Source organism: Thunnus albacares, chromosome 19, assembly GCF_914725855.1.
Source record: "Thunnus albacares chromosome 19, fThuAlb1.1, whole genome shotgun sequence".
NCBI classification, from domain to species: Eukaryota; Metazoa; Chordata; class Actinopteri; order Scombriformes; family Scombridae; genus Thunnus; species Thunnus albacares.
The window spans coordinates 17,165,074-17,183,801 of record NC_058124.1 but is presented as its reverse complement, the minus strand read 5'-3'; the positions used below and the strand labels follow the sequence as shown (position 1 = coordinate 17,183,801).

Below are 18,728 nucleotides of genomic sequence, written 5' to 3'. Positions count from 1 at the left end.
AATAACTGAATAAAATATTTCACAAAGAAGCAATAGATAGCTCCACCTTGAACAGCTACAACTGCGTGCACATTGATGCAAGAGTATTAACAATGTACTTTATTAAATGTAAATATTTAATACATCAGTAACAGCTTGTACTTTCACTTTTAACAATTCTATACTTTTACTAATGTAGGATTTTAAATACAGGACTTTTACTTCTAATGGAGTATTTTTTTTTATAGTATTGGTACTCAGTAAAGTATTAATGAAGAAGAGAAGACTAGGACTACTTCTTCCACCCTTATTATTTGTCAAATATTAAATATTACATGGATAAGATAACACTTTAATTATCTTTAGGGGAAAATTAAAAGTGTTAGCAGCACAAGAGACAGACTGTACAATAAATGAAAATAATTTACACCAGTGTGCACAAATTTTCATGTCAGCTCACGTTCATGAGATATTTATCGCACAAAACACTTTCACTGATCAATACAACACAACTATTTGTACTAATATTCACATTTTAAACGTATTTTATAGACTTTATTAGCAAGAAAAAACGTTAACTTCAACTTCCACACTAATCGCCATCCAGGTGCCTGGGTTCTTGTTGCCAGGACAACGCGGGCTCCTATTGGCCGCCGCCCCCGGCCCACGTGACGTGAGATCTTGACGTCACGGCGAGAGGCTGCAGGGCTAAGCGGAGTCTGTGCAGCAGCTGAAGGAACAAGCCTGGTGGAGTTTGGACTGAGAGCAGCCGGGAAACTCCAGCTCCTTGTGTGGCTCCTGCAACCTGTTGTCGTCTCAGAAACTTTTACTCGTCCGCTGCGAGGTTATGGACTATTAAAAGAGACTTTTAACAGCAACTTAAAAGCGAGGTAAGTTGTCGCTAAATGTGACCGTCACACTCCGACCGCTTCCTGTTACTTTGTTTTTTTTGTATGTGTGTGTGTGTATGTGTGTGTTGCTTATAGTTCAGGTGAGATGAGTTAACAGGTTGAAGCTGTTTATTTTACAGCTGTTCTTTTTTTTAGGGGGGTTAATGTGACAGGAATTAACACAATTTACACATTTTTCCCTCCCACAACTTTGCAGTGCAGCAGCTTCAACCCGGCTCCGGCTTTATCTACATGCCTAATCGGATGAGGCTGCTCCTCCTGTCCTATATATTCACCCTTCAGATGAGCCTGAGAGAAGCTTGTTGTCTTCACACTCTCTCCATGTTTAAAGTGTGGCATAAGTGAGATAACAGGAAGTGAAAAGAGGAGTCCTGCCACCACACAGGGCTGAGTGAGGCAGGGTATCTCATTTCAGCAAATACACATCAGTCAGTCAGTGGATTAAAGCAGGGAAAGAGGAGGTTGCATTGTTGCCCAGGGGGATGTTTTACCATGACTAGTAAGCAGAAATGTTTATTTTACTGTAAATGAATGTGTTAGATGGTTGGAGGTGTGTATGTGTCACTCTCTCTCATTATCCTGTCAATGTACAGTCATAGTTTCGCGGCAGTGAGTTGTGTTTTTATCATAATGAAACTTAGAGAGAGCTATAAATCTTATTATTACGAGCAGACATCTGTGAAGATTCTCAGTCATCCAGGTTATCCAAGGAGGGACTGAGGCAACTGGATTTCTTGGTTTCAGATACTTGAAGACGTTCTCATCCAAGGGGCTTCTTCAGTTCTTCAGCGGGGAGTCCCAGCCAGGTATTAAACCTCTGTGGGATCGTTGTGGGGTATCACTGACCTTGATAACGACCCCACAGAGGTTCCCCACCAGTCAGTTAGAACTGAAGAAGCCTCTTGGATGAGAGTCGAAACATCTTCAAGTATTTACAGTGAAGAAGTTCAGCTGGCTTCAGTACAAACAGACGTTGTTCTGCTTGTAATATTTAATTGTAGAACAATGTTTGTTTGTCATGTTTTGTTGTCTGGTTGGATTTTTAGTTTTGTCATATTATTTTTATTTAAACCATTGCAGAAATCTGGCATTAAACTAGGGCTGCAAGTAATGATTATTTTTATTATCGATTAATCTGTCGATTATTTTCTCGATTAATAGATTAGTTGTTTGGTCCATAAAATGTCCATCACTGTTTCCCAAAAGCCCAAAATGACGTCTTCAAATGTCCTGTTTTACAGTCCAAAGATATTCAGTTTACTCTCATAGAAGAGGAAAGAAACCAGAAAATATTCACATCTGAGAAGCTGAATTTTCTGGACATTTTCTGCTTTTCTTTGTCTCATTTGGTAGCAAACTGAATATCTTTGGGTTTTAAACTGTTGGTTAGATGAAACAAGCTATTTGAAAACCTTGAGAACCTTCAGCTCTGGTAAAATTCGATGGTTGATTTTATCTATTTTCTGGCATCTTATTGACCAAATGATCTTTAGTAAAGAAAATAATCAGATAGACAGAAACATAGATAATGAAAATAAATGTGTTTTGAAGGCCTCACAGAGACAATCTGAAGATTTATAAAATCAAAGCTGAAATGATTTGAGAATAATCGGTAAGTCATTGACCAGAAAATTCATCAACAACAATTTTGATAATTGATTTGTTGTCATAGTAATATATTAGGAAGATTTGTCAGTTGCAGTTTTATAAAACTGGAAATTGTTTACATTTTGTTTCAACAGTTGGGAAAATGTTCACTGTTTTCTGACAGGTTTTAGAATAAACGTTGAATCAGTTAGTCAGAAAAAGTAATCAAGTTGATAAGAAAACTCATTATTTCTATTACCATTAAATTACTTTTCATCAGTGAACCATGTTGGTTTCAAATTTCCACCAGACAATCAAGCAGCTAAAGTAGGTCTGAGGATTAAATGGACTGAAGATGAGATTGCTGCCTCTCAAAGTGGCTTGTAGAATTAAGAGACCTTACTTGGCCCTGTGCAAATTTTTTTTTTGGCTTGTTGTAAATGAATGTTTTCATTTTGATATGGGATGTAATCAAGACCCTGTGATAAGGCTGAATTTCCTCCGGCGATCCCAATGAAATGAGGCGAACCGGGGAGGGTGATGGCGTAAAAAGAAGATGAAAAGTTTAGATGCAGGAAATAAGAGAACAGACACACTTTCTGTGAAGCTCTGCATCCTCCAAAAAGTATTACATGTTTTCAGAAGCTTTCAACCTAAGCTGAAGTGAAAAACACTGTCCGGCTCCTCCTCTTCACTCAGGCAGCCAATACAACATAGCAAGAACATTTAAAGACCCGTGGAGGTGCTGACACAAGGGTGGAGTCGAGAGATAATGGCCCCCTTGGTGTAAAAACCATCCCTCCAAACATTTCAAGATGCAGAACTCTTACAAATACACACTAAATTTGAACATGAGCTCTATTTTCGTCGTTGCGGGTGTCCTGCGGATTTGTTTTGGGCCAGACTGACCACATTGGCAGCATCGTTTGTAGTTAGGCTTGTCTGGGCAGCGGTGAGTGCTCTTTCTGAATTGAATTAGAGCTTTTCAGAGGAAGAGGAAGAGGAGAGTGATACAGAGAAAGCAAGGATGAGTAAAAGATCAGCGAGAAACCGAAGGAGGATGGAGAAAAACAGATACGGGCCTGATCATATTTTGGATTAAAAAAAAAAAAGCTGCATATCTGTGCAGCAGATATCGCTGGCAGAGAGGTGTGGGAGTTGTTTAGTCATCGGGCAGATTGACATTTCCATCTCTGCAGCCTTTGTCTTTACAACAGTGCTCTGGCTGTTTCACAGAGAGGCACATTTAGATATCCAATGCAAAGTAAACAGCACTCTCCTCGTGCCATCAGTGACAATTTGCTGCGAGTGTGTGTTGGCAGTGACGTGTGTGTTTGTCCAATCCAGTGTCTGTTTTGCAGCCCTGCCTGCCTGCCGTCTTGCAGTTGTTGTCAGTGACACTTTTTTTTTTTTTTTTTTTTTTTTTTATATCTTGTTCTCATTCGCTCCCTCATAATGGCTTCTCTGTCATGATTGTGGTTTTTCTGCAGCGCTTTGACGCACGAAGCTCTCTGGCTGACAATGGAAGCGCATGTGTGCTGCATTATGATGAAGTTGCTGCCTCAGATTCCTCAACAGCAGGGATGGATGGGGTTTTGAGAAACATTTGAGGAAGGAGAGAAATGGTGTTATCAGACAAGGAGGACAGTTTTTTGGTTGCTTTTTTTTTTTTTTAAGACATTTTTTGCTTAAATCTCCACAAAAACAAAAACAATGTTAATTATACTAATATCAGATTCCACTGATCTCCACTGAAATGACAGATAGAGAGGTTGTATTGTCATAAACACAAACATCAGGACGTGACAGAGGAAGTTGTGGCTATTTTTAGAGCATCTGCTATGAAACTTTGTGTTTTTGGAGTGACTTGACCTTTTGAGCGTGATTTGAAACTGTCTCATGTTTGCACTCTTTTGGAGGAAGCTGCAAAACCGGATGATGTTTGTGTCACGGGACCGTTGGCCTCTCCATCCAACAAACAAACCCACACACACACAAACATTTTTGTTGTGAGTTACAGCTGTCTGTGATATGAGGCTGAGTGGTTGAATTGGTAGTTGGGTAGTCAGAAATATTGCTTTTTTTTTATTGCTGCTAAACTTTCAATCAGTTTTAGCTGTTTTACAGTCTCATTTGTACTTTTATCTCACTTTTTAAAACCTTAATGCTGAGACTTTTTGACTCGGCTATAAATTGCTCTAAATCTGGTTTCATTGAGAGCTTATGATTCCTTTTTTCCTGAAAACAACAAAACAAAATATTTTGCAAAAGATCTGTGGTTTCCTCAGCGGTCGGACTCCGGCACAGGGTGGACCAACAGTGGACCAGCTCTGACCTTCCGCTAAATAACACAGGAGATAGAGTTGCAGTCAGATACTCAAGGAGCCACTAAAACACTCTACACCAAACAGCACTTGTCACGATACTTGTAACGTGAGCATGCGTGCTCCCAAAGCTATGCCATGCTGCAGCAGTGTTTTGGTGGTCGTTTGAAATGTGGCTGCTGATCAGACAAGTGATCACAAACAGGTTCTCACCAGAAATACATGTGTTAAGATGTTGTGGAAAGCTGCAAATCATTGTTGAGTTGTGTTTTCTCCCTTTGTGCTTCTGTTACGTGTTTTTATATTAGTTTTATAGCATATTTTATATGAGTTTCTTGTGCACTGCAGTGTTGAACAGTAGAGGCTAGTTTTAGTTGGTTTTGGTGATAACATGTTGCTCACACGCAGCGGTAGATGAAATCTAAGTGTGAGGTAGAAAGAGAGGTAATGAGTCAAGCGCTTTCTGTTAGGATGTCACTCGTGTTAGTGAAAATTTGCTACTTTGTCAGTTTTTGTCTTCCGGCACTGAAATGACACTGTTGTTGATCTTTACAATGAAAGGTTAAAGAGACTTGTAAGTTTGGTTTGACAGCACATTTACATGCACCAAATGTCAGTCCGTCCTGTTATCTGCAACACCATAAACACAACAGCGAGGATGGAAATGGTGGCCAGCTTGAACCTGGTCCAATGTTTCCCCTCTGTCTTTGGAATATGAGCCGCTCCATCCCTCTGACATTGACTGCGAGTGCGGTGCAGCGACGTCAGAAAACATCCCCCTACAAAATCTAAAACAAGTTCTTTTCAAAATATATAATTACAGTGTTATTTAAAGCCGAAATCCATAACTTTTAGCCGCTTGTTGTTGGTGAGAGGTACAATTAAAATGATTTTTTTTTTTGAACTGCAAAGCATTCACAGTTGTGACGTCAACTGAACAGCTGTCTACCCTGCATGAAAATGCAGGTAACATCTTTAATAATTCATTGCTAACATGATTAACAGTTAAGTAGCACGACATGACATGGATTATACAATATGAAAGTAATTTCACACTGACATCTGTTTAAACAAACTTAATTGGCATTTTCAGACTTATTAGTGAACAGCGGTGTATAACAAGTGCAATCACAGTAGTTGTGTGTTCACATCGTACAACACTCCATCACACAGTCATGGTTTTCAGTTTTAATGTTAATCTCAGATTATGCAACAGAAATCATAGTGGCGGTTTTCTTGCATTTGCGAGAGCAACCTAAGATTAAAGGATGATATAGCAACAGATGTTTTGGTGCTCATCATGCTGCTGCACAGACCAGCTGTGTTAATCAAACATGGAAACACTGAGCCAAAGATCAAACGTTGACATGAGCCTGCAGCCTCTCAGGTTGTTCAAATTAGCCCTCGGCTAATCTGAGACGGGTAAACTTGTTGTTTCAGTGTCTTATCGCAGCTGAGATGAAACCTAATGATTTAATTTTGAGCCCTGGGTGAATATCAGATTGCAGACCCTGCAGGTGTAATAACTGCTTGCCTGTTAGGTCAAGAATAACTGGCCTCAGCTCTGGAGCCTGTCACACCTGTCACAGACGGATCATATTGCACTATAAATGTATCATTCTTAAGCTCGCTATCTGTGATCGGGACCCTTTCGTTCGCTGTTGGCCTCCCCCCCAGCTCTCTTTTGCTATCTCTGGTCTTTGGATTATCTGCAGGACTCTTGGGTTAAGATTTACCTGCAGGATATAAATGGAGACTTCTGCCTGTTACGTAAGCGAGCAACAAGATGTTCTGGGCTGAAAGCCGTGTGGAGGGCGTTTGATTCAAGCAGAGAAGAATGATTCAACCGTTCAACTCAAATATAACACGGATGTGTAGGATTATGTTCAAAGTTTAGCAAAATGCAGAAATCTTGTTTCATGTCAGTATTAAAGTAATAAATAGAAGAATTTCTGTAGAATAAAAAGCTCAGATCATGTTCGGTGAATACTGCGGCATCAAACCTCAACACTGTTTTAGTATCGACCTAAATGTGTCCACCGCAGAGAAAGTATCTGTCCAAGCATGTCGACATATTCTATGATGTTATGCAGCCATTAGTGTATGTTTTAATGCTTCTTGTCTCCGATTGGATATCATTCATATTTAATGCAAATTAGAGCTGAAATGATTAGCTGGTTCATTGATTAATCAGTCGAGGGAAATTATCAGCAGCTATATTAATAATTCAGTTAATTGTTTGAGTCATTTTGCAAGGACAACTACCAAGCTTTGCATTTTCAACTTCTTAGTTGAGTTGATTTTCTTTTTGTGAAGAAAATTCAACAAGCAGTTTGGCACTCTGTAGACCTACAATTTATCAAGAAAATAATCTACAGATTAATCAATAATGAAAGTAATTGTTAGTTGCAGGCTTACACATTTTGTTGAAGGAATAAAAGGTATTTGATTGGATACATTTTTATATTTCATAGATAAAAATACAAGGTGTTTTTTGTGCTTCCTTTCAGTGGTTGCAAACAAGAGCTGGATGAGAAGATGTCTCATGATATTGTCTTTAGTTGATGGGTCGGAGCTGTTGTTGGTTCCAGGAGTTAAATCTGTCTCAAAGCTCATCTTGTCTTCTGCCAAAGGTCTCAAACACTGAACACAAAATGTCCACGGGGGGATCATGTGTACGCTGTCATTAGAAACTGAAAGTGACAGTCTGTTCTCTGCTGGCTAATACTGCACCGGGGCTGAGGTGACGACTCTTGTCTCGCTCGTCCTGACCTAAGGAGGTGGTCGTTCACAGCGACTCAAGTAGAACTCGGCTCGAACACGTGACCTAACCACTCATTAAATCCTCGGTTATGTAACGGTGCCATCACAGGTCTGCCAGCAGCAGCAGGTAAGAGTCTTAACAGTTAATTGTAGGCAGTGATCTTGGGAGACTACAAGCGCCAGAAATAGCAGAGTTCTTAGGGTGACTGGTTGAAGGTATGTTATGTGGAGGTCTGAGCTCTCATCCCATCATTTCTTCTTTTAAAATACACATAAAGCTGCTTTTGTCCAAGGCAAGAGAGATCTTTAGCCACACATACTGCACACACAGAGAAATTTGGGGTTCTTTGTCTGTATCAAGGACATTTTGGACCTGTGAACCACCAACATGATGACTAACGGCCAACGGCTCCAACAACTGAGCTTTAATTGTCAGAGGAATTGCATTTGATTCAGTTAGACGCGAATAACTGAAGCTCAAAGGAGAAGAAGAAGGGTTGATAGGAAAAGTAGACATGAAAATTTGCTGTAATAGGCCTTCAGTTACTGAAAGAACTGGCAACAATGAAAAGTTACGTCTCCTGTGTTTCTTTGGAGGGCACCCAAGAAGAAAACCTACAAGGAGAACACAGAAAGAAGCCTGCTGAGTAGTTTAAAAACTAGTAAAAAGTTTTTAAATAAGTAAAATACTCGGCTTGTTTTAAGTACAGAACATCCAGTGATAAGACAAAGATCAATCCACATAACACAGATGAATCCTTATCGATTAATCTATGGATTATTTTGTCATTTTTCCATGAAATGTCAGAAAATAGTGAAAAATGTCCAGGTGACTATTTAAATATCTTGTTTTTTTGTCTGTCTAACTGTTCAATGATATTCAGATCATATATATAAAATGAAGAAATGCAACTATCCCTCAGATTTTAGTCAGCTGGAAACCTGCTTTTTTTGCCTAAAAATGTTTGAAATGATTAATCGATTAACATTCTTTCAATAAACTAAGTGATTAATCGACTAATTGACTCTATGACACAGTACATACAGAGACAAGTGGACAGTTATGAAACACTGTCTCACAGGTGTGGATGAAAAACCTGCCATAATTCACACCAAAGTAATTTTTAGTTACTAATATGGAGTTACAAATATTGCTGAAACATTTAATAAATTAACAGAGTACTTGATAGGCAGAAAATGAATCCACAGGGGTTATTAGTGATTTATTGTGCAAATATTAGAGGATTCCAGCCTCTCAAATGTGAGGATTTGTTGCTTTTCTTTGTTTCATGCTATCATACATTGAATATTTTTCTGTTTTGGATTCCTGTCGGGAGAAAATAAGCAATCTGAAGATGTTAACTTGGGCTCTGGGAAATAATGATAAGCATTTTTCACAATTTTCTGACATTTTATAGACTAAACAATCAGTTAATCAGAAGAAAAAGTCATCATCAGATCAATAATGGGAGCTGTTATTTGCAGCTGCAGTTTAAAACATATTTGAAATGTCAAGCTTTAGACTTAATATCCGCTGTAACTCATGTCCTGTTGTTGTAAAGCCATTAAGAACAACACTAATTAACCTTTCCAACCTCATTTAGAGTAATGGAGAGAGAGAGAAAATTGTAGTCGGCTTCGTCCTCCACATTAACATGTAAACAGTCTGGCTGGAAGTTGTCTGAATGATTAGCGCCGCAGCTAAAAGCAAACAATTAAACGAGCTGCAAGCCTTCGCAGAAAGTATTATTAAATGCTATTGTGAATCAAAGGCACCACGTAAAGTAATATGTTTTTGGGGTTTTTTTGTTTTTTTTAAGCCCACTCACCGCCAAAAACAAGAGTGACTGTACGGCCAGTCGCCATGACAACACAGCCTCAATAATCACTGAAACACTCCACAATCCATTAAGCAATAAAAAATGCAGATACCAGACTATGCAGCGTTCCTGCTCGCCATATCAGACAAATAATGGAGTTTATGAATGAAATGAAAGGAGGTAGTCAGGATGCGTCCACCGGTTGATTAGCTGTATGGCAGAGAGTGTGTGTGTGTGTGTGTGTGTGTGTGTGTGTGTGTGTGTGTGTGTGTGTGTGTGTGTGTGTGTGTGTGTGTGTGTGTGTGTGTGTGTGTGTGTGTATTGAGATGCTCTGTATGAGACAGTTGTTAGTTCAGTGTTAGACAACAAACGTAGTTTCTCAAAGCGAAGCTGACTTGTGGTAGAAAAATATGGATCTCATGTCAAAAAAAGATATATTTCAGATGTTTGCAGTTTATAGATTCTCTTGCAGCTGCACGTTTGTATTTTGTCACATTCAGACTTTGAATGAGAGTTGTAAGAACTTATTTTGGGCTTTCTGAAATACAAGACGTATCACTAGGAGCTCATAAACAGCAGAGTAAATAGCAACATACATACTGTATGTTGTATATCAGGTGATATGTATCAGGTTTTAGCGTGGTTTATATTTATAGCATATTTTGTGTATTTTAGTGTGTTTTGCGTAGAGCTGCAACGATTAGTTGATTAGCCGATCGACAGAAGAGTATTCTGCACCTATTTCGATAACTGAAAAATCATTTTAATCAGCTTTTAAGCAAAAGTTAAAAACATTTGCTGGTTGCAGCTTCTCAGATGTGAGGATTTTGGGGTTTTCTGTGTCATACATGACAGTAAACTGAATATCTTCGGATTTTGGATTGTTGATCAGACAAAACAAGATGTCACAACAACCTTATAGCAAAATTATAACGTTTTTCACTAGTTTTGGACATTTTTATAGACAAAATGATTAATCTGGCAGGTTAATCGGTAAAGAAAACAATAGTTAGTTGCAGCCGCAGTTTTGTGTATTTTATGTTCATGTGCATTTAGCTGTAACATAAATTTCTGGAACAATAAAGTTGAGATCGGAGTCGAACAAAGTGACACATTTTACTCTCCTCGTGTAAGCTTGTTTTACTTTTGCTGTGTGCTGCTGCAGAACAGCTTCTCTCCTCCTCATATGGCAAATCTAATTTAACAAGCTCCAAATTCACTCATGAAATCAGCTGACAAGCGATCCACAAGTGTTTGCTTGTTTACTTTTACTATCCGTCTAAAACAGGAACAGTATAACCTGATTTGACACTCTGAAAATTTGATTTTCATATTATTCCATTCAGCACCGGGGTGATATGAATCTTCTGTCTTTAATAAAACACCTGGCAAACTCCTACTCAGGTTGAAAGCTGGGGGGAGGGGGGGAGAGGGGGGCAATGATGGACTTTTCACCAAACATTGGTTATTGGGTGTTCCTAATAACATTAACGACGGCTCTATTCCGTTCATCTGCTCTAGTGATAGTGTGACCGGCACGCACGATACCGGCACGCCCAAAGCAGCTAAATAAAAGACGTTAATTTGATTACTCTCATCGGCTTCTTCGACTGTGACCTGTTTAAAATGATGTCTGTGAAGAAGAACTTATAAAGGTGTAAACCAGTCAATTAACTGTGTTATGTATTTTTAAATATCAGAAAATATAGAAAAATGGCAATATCTTAAAGCTCAAGGTGACGTCTTCAAATGTTTTCAGTTTACTATCATGTGTGACAGAAAAGCTTAAAATTTTCACTTTTGCGAAGCTGCAACCACCGGATATTTTACATTTCTGTTTATTAAAAGACTAAAACGATCATTTGTTTATCAAAAATAGTTGCCAATTACTTTTCTGTTGATCGTCCAATCGATTAAACGACTAATCGTTTCAACTAAACTGTCCTCCTTAACAGCAAAGTGAAGGAGACGTCAATCAGTTTGCACGCACAGAAATCTAATTAGGCCTTAAAGTGAAAACACCTGATCCCTGGGTGTAGTATTTGTTTAGATTACACCTGTGAGCTGCTACCGTCAGCCCCCAATCTCTGTCTATCAATATCAGGTCTATGTTCGCTTCAGTCTAATTTTAAAGGCGGAGAGTCTGTACATCGGCTCTTCGCAGCGGACCCCCGCTGTGTATCTGCTGATGTGTGTTGTTCCAGGAGGATGATGAGTGTGTAAACAGGTGTTAATCTCCTTTTTCACGCCGCTCCAGCATTCACGCTGCTGTTGAGGTGAACTATAGGTAACAGCGGGGAACTCATTAGAGGTTGCCGCTACGTTGCAGGAGCTCATTGTTTACTTTGAGTTAATTAAAGGATTTCAGCTGGCTGTTTATGTAACATGTGAGCGTTAGAGAAATATAAAGAGAGAGAAAGACGGAGATCTTGCAAATAGCTGTTAACAAAACTAATGAAAAGGCAGGAATTTTGATTCAAACTGCACAGTTTCACCTGAAATAGTGTTTAAGTGGTATATTAGTGTTTACCCATATTTGTGTATTACTTTCATATCTGTTTGGTTCCTGTTGAGCAGCACTTTTCATTAATGTTCATTGCTATTGGCAAGAAGAGCATATTTATTTCCACTTAAGCACCCACTTTCCAGGGACGTAATCATGATGGCAGATCTTTCTCAGTCAGACTTTATCAATTAATGGATCAGCTTAAATGAGCGACCTCAAGCAACACTCAGTTGTGATGGTAACTGTATATATTTGCATACAGTGGCATCAAGTGAGTATGTATCTGTACGGGTGTTTTAGAGGTCAGTAAACAGATAATTAATGCTGAAATGCTTTACACAAGGGCTTAAGCTAAATTTAGTTAGTAGTTCCTGTAATGTAAACATCTTTTATAAAGTATCCTGTTAATATTTGAAAAGTAAAGTCTTCAAACAAAGTCAGTTAATTAACTGGAAACACAGAGGTGACAGATCTTTCTTTCCCTTCCTGGAACAAGCTACCTGGACCCTAATTTGCTTTGGCCTGGTCTGACATTGCTGATTTTATCTGTCATTATCCTCGGCTAAGCTTAGAACAGCTTCCCTCTTGTCTTTAGCCTGGAGAGCTCAGCAGCAGCTAGCAGTCTGACAAGGGAAAGTTGCTAAGCACATTAGCTGCAAGGTTAGCCGATGAACTGTGTCCTCTGCCGAGTGTTAAGACTCCCCTGTTCACTTTCTGCAAAAAAAAAACCTCATTGGCTACAGAGAAGTGGTTTGGTGATGCTGATGAATACCTCATCAAAACTAGGTCAATAAACAGTCTACTATTAATACAGAGGATGTGGATTTATGTGTCGAGGCATCAGAGTTCCTGCAGGAAATGGAAGTTGCATCTGCAGCACTTCGGTGTGTGTGTGTGTGTGTGTGTGTGTGTGCTGCGTTGTGAGCGTGTGGGGTGTGGTTGTACATCTGTGGTAGTGTTGCACCATTAAAACATTCGGTGGTCTTGTGTTTCAAGTGCACGTGAGAACTTCTGCATCTGCACAAGACGACACATTCAACAACTCGATCTTCCTGCTTTTCTTTCAGTATACCGTCATCGCTGTGATGTTAGGACCACGTGTGTCTGCGTTTTGTTGTAAAACACGAACAAACTAAATGAAAAAGATAAAAAACCATGTTGCTCAAGGCTTAAATCAAACTGTCAGCTAAACTGACTCTGCTTAAATCTGCTTAAAAGGAAAAAAAATGAAAGAAATAATCTGTATTTTCAGTAATTAAAGGTTCCTTATAGAAGTCATGGATGATGAATAGGTGCCAAATATAGTGCTGATGTTCTGTGTCTTCTGGATGTCAACTGGTACTTAAAAGGTGATAATGTGTCAGTGTTGTGTTTGTGCTGCTCCCACTTGGTCAAAAAAATCACGTATCGCAGGTTTAAACTGTATTTTTGGTGTTTTATGGTTTGATTTGTTGCGGTGTTAAGTTCATGTAAAAAACAGAAGCTGCTAACTTTACAAGAGATGTGACATCAACTTTTTTTTTTTACACATTTAAGTGCGATAACACTTTTGCTTTGTGTTTTCTTTTTACATCACTGTGCTTCCTCTCTGCATTTCCTCTTATTCTTGTATTATCTAGGTTATCTCAGAGTATTTCTAATGACCTTTGCTCTCTTTTCTCTCTTTCTTCCTCAATGTCAGCAGTCTAAATCGCCGCCACCGCCCTCACATCACCCACAGCCTCCACAAGCAGCGACCATGGGCAAACAGAACAGCAAGCTCCGTCCCGACGTCATGCAGGACCTGATGGACAACACGGACTTCACCGAGCATGAGATCTCGGAGTGGTACAAGGGCTTCTTGCGGGACTGCCCCAGCGGCGCTCTCTCCATGGAGGAGTTCAAGAAGATCTACGCCAACTTCTTCCCATACGGTGACGCCTCCAAGTTCGCCGAACACGTCTTCCGCACGTTTGACGCCAACGGAGACGGGACTATCGACTTCAGGGAGTTCATCATCGCCCTGAGCGTGACCTCGCGCGGCCGGCTGGACCAGAAGCTGAAGTGGGCATTCAGTATGTACGACCTGGATGGGAACGGATACATCAGCAAGGCAGAGATGCTGGAGATTGTAACGGTGGGTGTGATATGTTTTTTTTTGTTCTGTATTCTTTATTTCTCTCTATCCTTCGTCCTCTAAATAATTTCTGCGTCTCTAGCTTCATCTATCCCTCAGTCTTTCAATGGCGTGCCATCATGGTAACGCCATATTTCCCATTCCTAAAACTACTCCTGCAGTAAAGCAACATTTTTGCTCAGCCATCCACACCAGCTGCTACATCATATATCCATCTGCTTCTGTGTTCTGCACCATTTGACTGCCCACAGCAGGAAAACAGGCCGCTGTGTAATTTTAGAAACCAGCAGTTCCTCTCAGGTCCTCAGACGTCTCTAAATAAGACCGGGCCGTGGTGTATTTCTAGAAGGGAGCGGTTCTCCCCTCTGATCCTCAGTTTGACTCAGCACTACATCCAACAGCTGTGTAGCGTCCCCCCGCACCCCCCAACAGTTTCCTCAGCAGCTCCAGTGTTACTCTACAATAAACGGTTTCACGCAAGCTCCTCGACTTATTGGATGAGGCTTTAGACACACACACACGCACACACACCACCCAGCAGTCCCTTTATACATGTTGTTACGTCACACATGACGGTGCTAAACTGAGCATAGCACTAAAGAATGTGTAATCCCATTCTCCTTATTTATAGTTAGCAGGTGTGTTGATGTGTAGAGATGCGCTGATATAATTGTCAAACTGTCCAGCCAACACAGGGCTGTGTTTAATTATTGATTAATTATTTTTGCCATTTTTTACATTAACTGATACTTTTTTTTTTATCTATAAAATGTCAAAAAAATGTCTTCAAGTTACTTGTTTTTACATATAAATGATTATAAATCAGAGGAATTATCAAGTCCTTAAACTCCAGAATATGTAACTAGAGAACGTTTGTACTTTTTACTTAATTTTCTGTCGATCAATTTAAATTTAATTGACTAATTGTTTAAGCTACAGTCCAATCTTATTCTTATTGGTTGGTTGTTTAATTGACATTCTTCTTTGTGTGCCACTTAATGCAACAAAACAAAAACAGCATGACCCCCAGTAGATACTTAATGTATTATAATTATTTGGACATGCAAGAATTATAAATATCAAACAGTTACTGCTCTCTCCTTCATCTTCTCATCATTAAATGTAATTAAATACTTTAGGTGTTGATGCTGCTGCTTCATTCATTTTATAGATTAAGAGATTGATCAGCTAATTAAAAACTAAGTCGATACTAACTGGCTGCAGCCCTTATCAGGATCTAAGTGTCTGTGTTATGGATAGACATGCACACAGCTGATCTGGTGCACGGTTGTGCATAGCTGGTCGGGGAGGTGATTGTGGTGATTATGGGGAATGTTGTGCTTTTAAGTCTCTGTCAGAGAGATTGTAGGAATGAAAACAGCAAAAAATGATAACAGATGATTTATTTTAAAAGCAGATGTTTTAGCAGTGATTTGGATTTCAGCTCCTTTAACTGACCAAAACAAGTTAATCAATACTAAATGCTGCTGCTTTAAATATCTCAAGAACTTTTTTGATTAATCATTCACTGAAAAAACAAAATTAACTCTTTTCGACACAAATACTTCCTGTTTGTTTCTGTGCAGTCAAATGAGGCATATGAGCCACCTTTATCTCTCTTCCTCCCTGCAGAGATAAGTTGACTGATGGGCCGTATGTAGCCTATATTTCAGAGAGTTTCTTTTTCCTGCACTGTGCAACAATACAGCGTTGCTTGCAGCTGTGCGTCTGGTCAGAGCAGCTCTGATGTTAAATACGATTAGAATACACACAGTCTTCATCACTGGTTTCAGATGTGTCTCAGTCAAACTGTAAATGTATTACACCTACTTCTACAAAGTTGAAACTTTCATGAAAGGACTTTACTCACTAAAACAGTTTTTTTTTTTTTTTTTTTTACAGATGCAATCACATACTGTACATAAAAGTTTTGAGTCCATAATACTCTGTCTCTGACGTCTCCCTCTCTGTTCCCTCTTGTCTCCATCCAGGCCATTTACAAGATGGTTTCCTCTGTGATGAAGATGCCTGAGGATGAGTCCACACCAGAGAAACGCACAGATAAGATCTTCAGGCAGATGGACACAAATCGAGATGGTAAGACCTGCGCGCTGCCTCTCACTCCGCTTGCAGGGGTTTATTGTTGAAACAGAAGCTTCTTCACAGCCTAAAACTGAACATAATTAAACAAAAATCATGTTTCAGAACACGCAGACACACCAGATGTTGCTTTTTGTTGAAAACACTAGCAATAGGATGGAAGACTGCCAGTCAGCATTTTAAAATAAATGAATTAACTGAACAAAGTATTGTTATAAATACTATTTAAAAGGCTGAATATAATGTGTCACATCACCTCTGGGAGGATTTTGGTCTTTGTATTGATTTTATCTATTTTTGATCTGCTGCAACGGATAAACTGTAATCTCTAATCTCTCTCTCTCCTCCTCTGTGTCTCCGTCAGGTAAACTCTCCCTGGAGGAGTTTGTCGAGGGAGCAAAGAACGACCCCTCCATCGTCCGGCTGCTTCAGTGCGACCCCAGCAGCGCTGGACAGTAAACGCCTGGACTTTTTCCCGTTGGCAGTTTGATTATTAATTTAACACATTTTCAGAATCTCTCCCAGCTGACCCACCTGAGATCGTTGACATTTGTTCACCTGAGCTATAGAGGCGCATGCATTCGACACACAGACACATCACACACAACATGCAACTGTACATAACTACAAATACCAAAGTCCGACGCGTATACAATCAGACGCTCACATGCACATACTGTACATGCGCCTCTATGCTCAGGCTACGGTCGACACGAGTCTCGTACACGGTACAAATATAACTCAAAGGACTCCAATCCCATCAAAGACTTGTTTAACACTGAATCAAAGCTGTGCTATCTCTGTCTGAGAGGACAGCCAGCGAGGATAATCCAACATTCATGAGGTACGATCGGTCCCCTCAGAATTGAGCCGAATCCAAGTTTGCTGTTTTTGTTTTTATTTTATTTTTTTTTTTGTTATTTCTGACAGCATTGTTCCTGAGTTGAAAGGGAATCATGCTCATTTTTGTTCTCTCTGTAACTGACTCGGGCTGTTGAGTGACGACGGACAGATCTTTACAAAGTATTGCAATCTTAACTCCGTGTTAACACTGGATGAAATGAAGTATGTGAGTCTGGGACTACCAGTGTTCACAGCTTGCAGTATGGCTATGTAGACAGGAGATCTGGGAAATGTAGTTTTTAACCAGAGAAGCATTTTAGACGGCATGAACAATGCTTTTCTGTTTTGTTTTTTTTAAATGTATATTTTGGAGGAATGTTACATCAAACCAAAACTGACTTTTAAATGAAGGGGAATATTTTGACTACAGATTACACCATCTGTTCTTTTTGAAAATGACTTTTTATGCCAAGTTCTGTATCCACACACACACACATACATACATCTACACACACACACACACTTCATATAAACACACACATTCACCTCACTGATGAATACATGAACTTGACATATGCATGTAAAACGAGCTGTGATTCTCTTTCTCCAAATATGGTTCAACAAGTGTATAAGCAAAAAAAAAAAGAAAAGTTAGATGTTATATGAATATATAGTATGTACTTATATATTCTTTTACTCTGTGATAACATTGTGGACATTCGCCGCAATGGAAGAGATTCACTTTAAAAATTTTGACGTATAAATTATTGGAATGTGACGATTTTATTTTCTTTTACTTGACGATTATGATATGAAAGAAAGTTGTACAGTATATTCACTCATATTTATGATAGAGATGTTAAAAGAGGAGAGGACCACACATATTGCTATGCACTCAGCTTTGAGCATCCACTTATACATTTTAGTGTTTGTAGCTTCTTTTTTCGCCCCTTTTTTTGACAGTGAGAAAAATAGCTACAGATCTCACAGCTTTTGATCCCCCCGCTGACTTTCATATTTCCCAGGAAGCCGCTAAACTTTGATTTTTTTCCTGTGCTGTCCGTCTGTGTGTAAACAGCCTCCAAATGGTGTAAGCGTCATTAAAGTGCAACTGTAACTGTACAAATCTTAACCATCTTGTGCGGATGTCACATGTCGTGAATGTGCACTTTTTTTTTTTTTTTTTTTTTTTTTTAAACTCCCACTTTATACCTTTTGTGATGATGGAAATGGACTGTGACACACAGTAATGGATATTTAACTGACAGAACAAAATCTCTTCTGCTCTCTTTAAAAGGGCTGACATTGGGAGCCTCCGACAAACCCAAACCTGTTTTTTTTTTGCAGGATTTACTGATAATTCTTTACTGTTTCCATCCTGCTTATTTACCCTCGCTGGTCTGAAAACAACATGAGATACAGTCGTTTTTTTACAGGTGGGTGAATGTGACAACTGTGATTTAAAATTTTTCTGGGCTTCTGCACATTTCAGGTAGGTGATGAGGTACTTCAGTCCCACATTTCATTTCAATAGCATCTTGTGGTCAAGTGCCAAATATAGATGAATAATTCAAAAAAAAAAAAAAAATCACAGTATTGTATCCATTTATACTGTACAGTTGTTACCTGTCGAACAAAAAAAAACTTTATCACTATCATTTTGTAGATTTTGTATTGTTAACTTGCATTATGTGTTCTGTGTAGGATGTCCATTTTGTTATTCAAATAAAGACAAAATGGGGGAAAAAATGGCAGATTGTCTTCTTTGTTCTAGTTTTG

The 18,728-nt window shown here is 39.1% G+C and overlaps 1 protein-coding gene across 3 annotated transcripts; it reads left to right on the top strand.

Annotated features, from left to right (window-relative positions):
• Positions 1–670: 670 nt before the first annotated feature.
• On the top strand, positions 671–18,583 carry ncaldb (neurocalcin delta b). Of its 3 annotated transcripts, none has more exons than XM_044335708.1 (4): positions 671–869; positions 13,575–14,006; positions 15,998–16,103; positions 16,471–18,583. In XM_044335708.1, the coding sequence occupies exons 2-4, from the start codon at positions 13,629–13,631 to the stop codon at positions 16,563–16,565; spliced, it is 579 nt and encodes a 192-aa protein (XP_044191643.1). In that variant the 5' UTR covers positions 671–869; positions 13,575–13,628; the 3' UTR covers positions 16,566–18,583. The 3 variants fall into 3 exon arrangements, with proteins under 3 accessions (XP_044191643.1, XP_044191642.1, XP_044191644.1); XM_044335707.1 differs by having other exon boundaries at positions 13,572–14,006; XM_044335709.1 differs by lacking the exon at positions 671–869 and adding an exon at positions 13,149–13,239 and having other exon boundaries at positions 13,572–14,006.
• Positions 18,584–18,728: the final 145 nt, after the last annotated feature.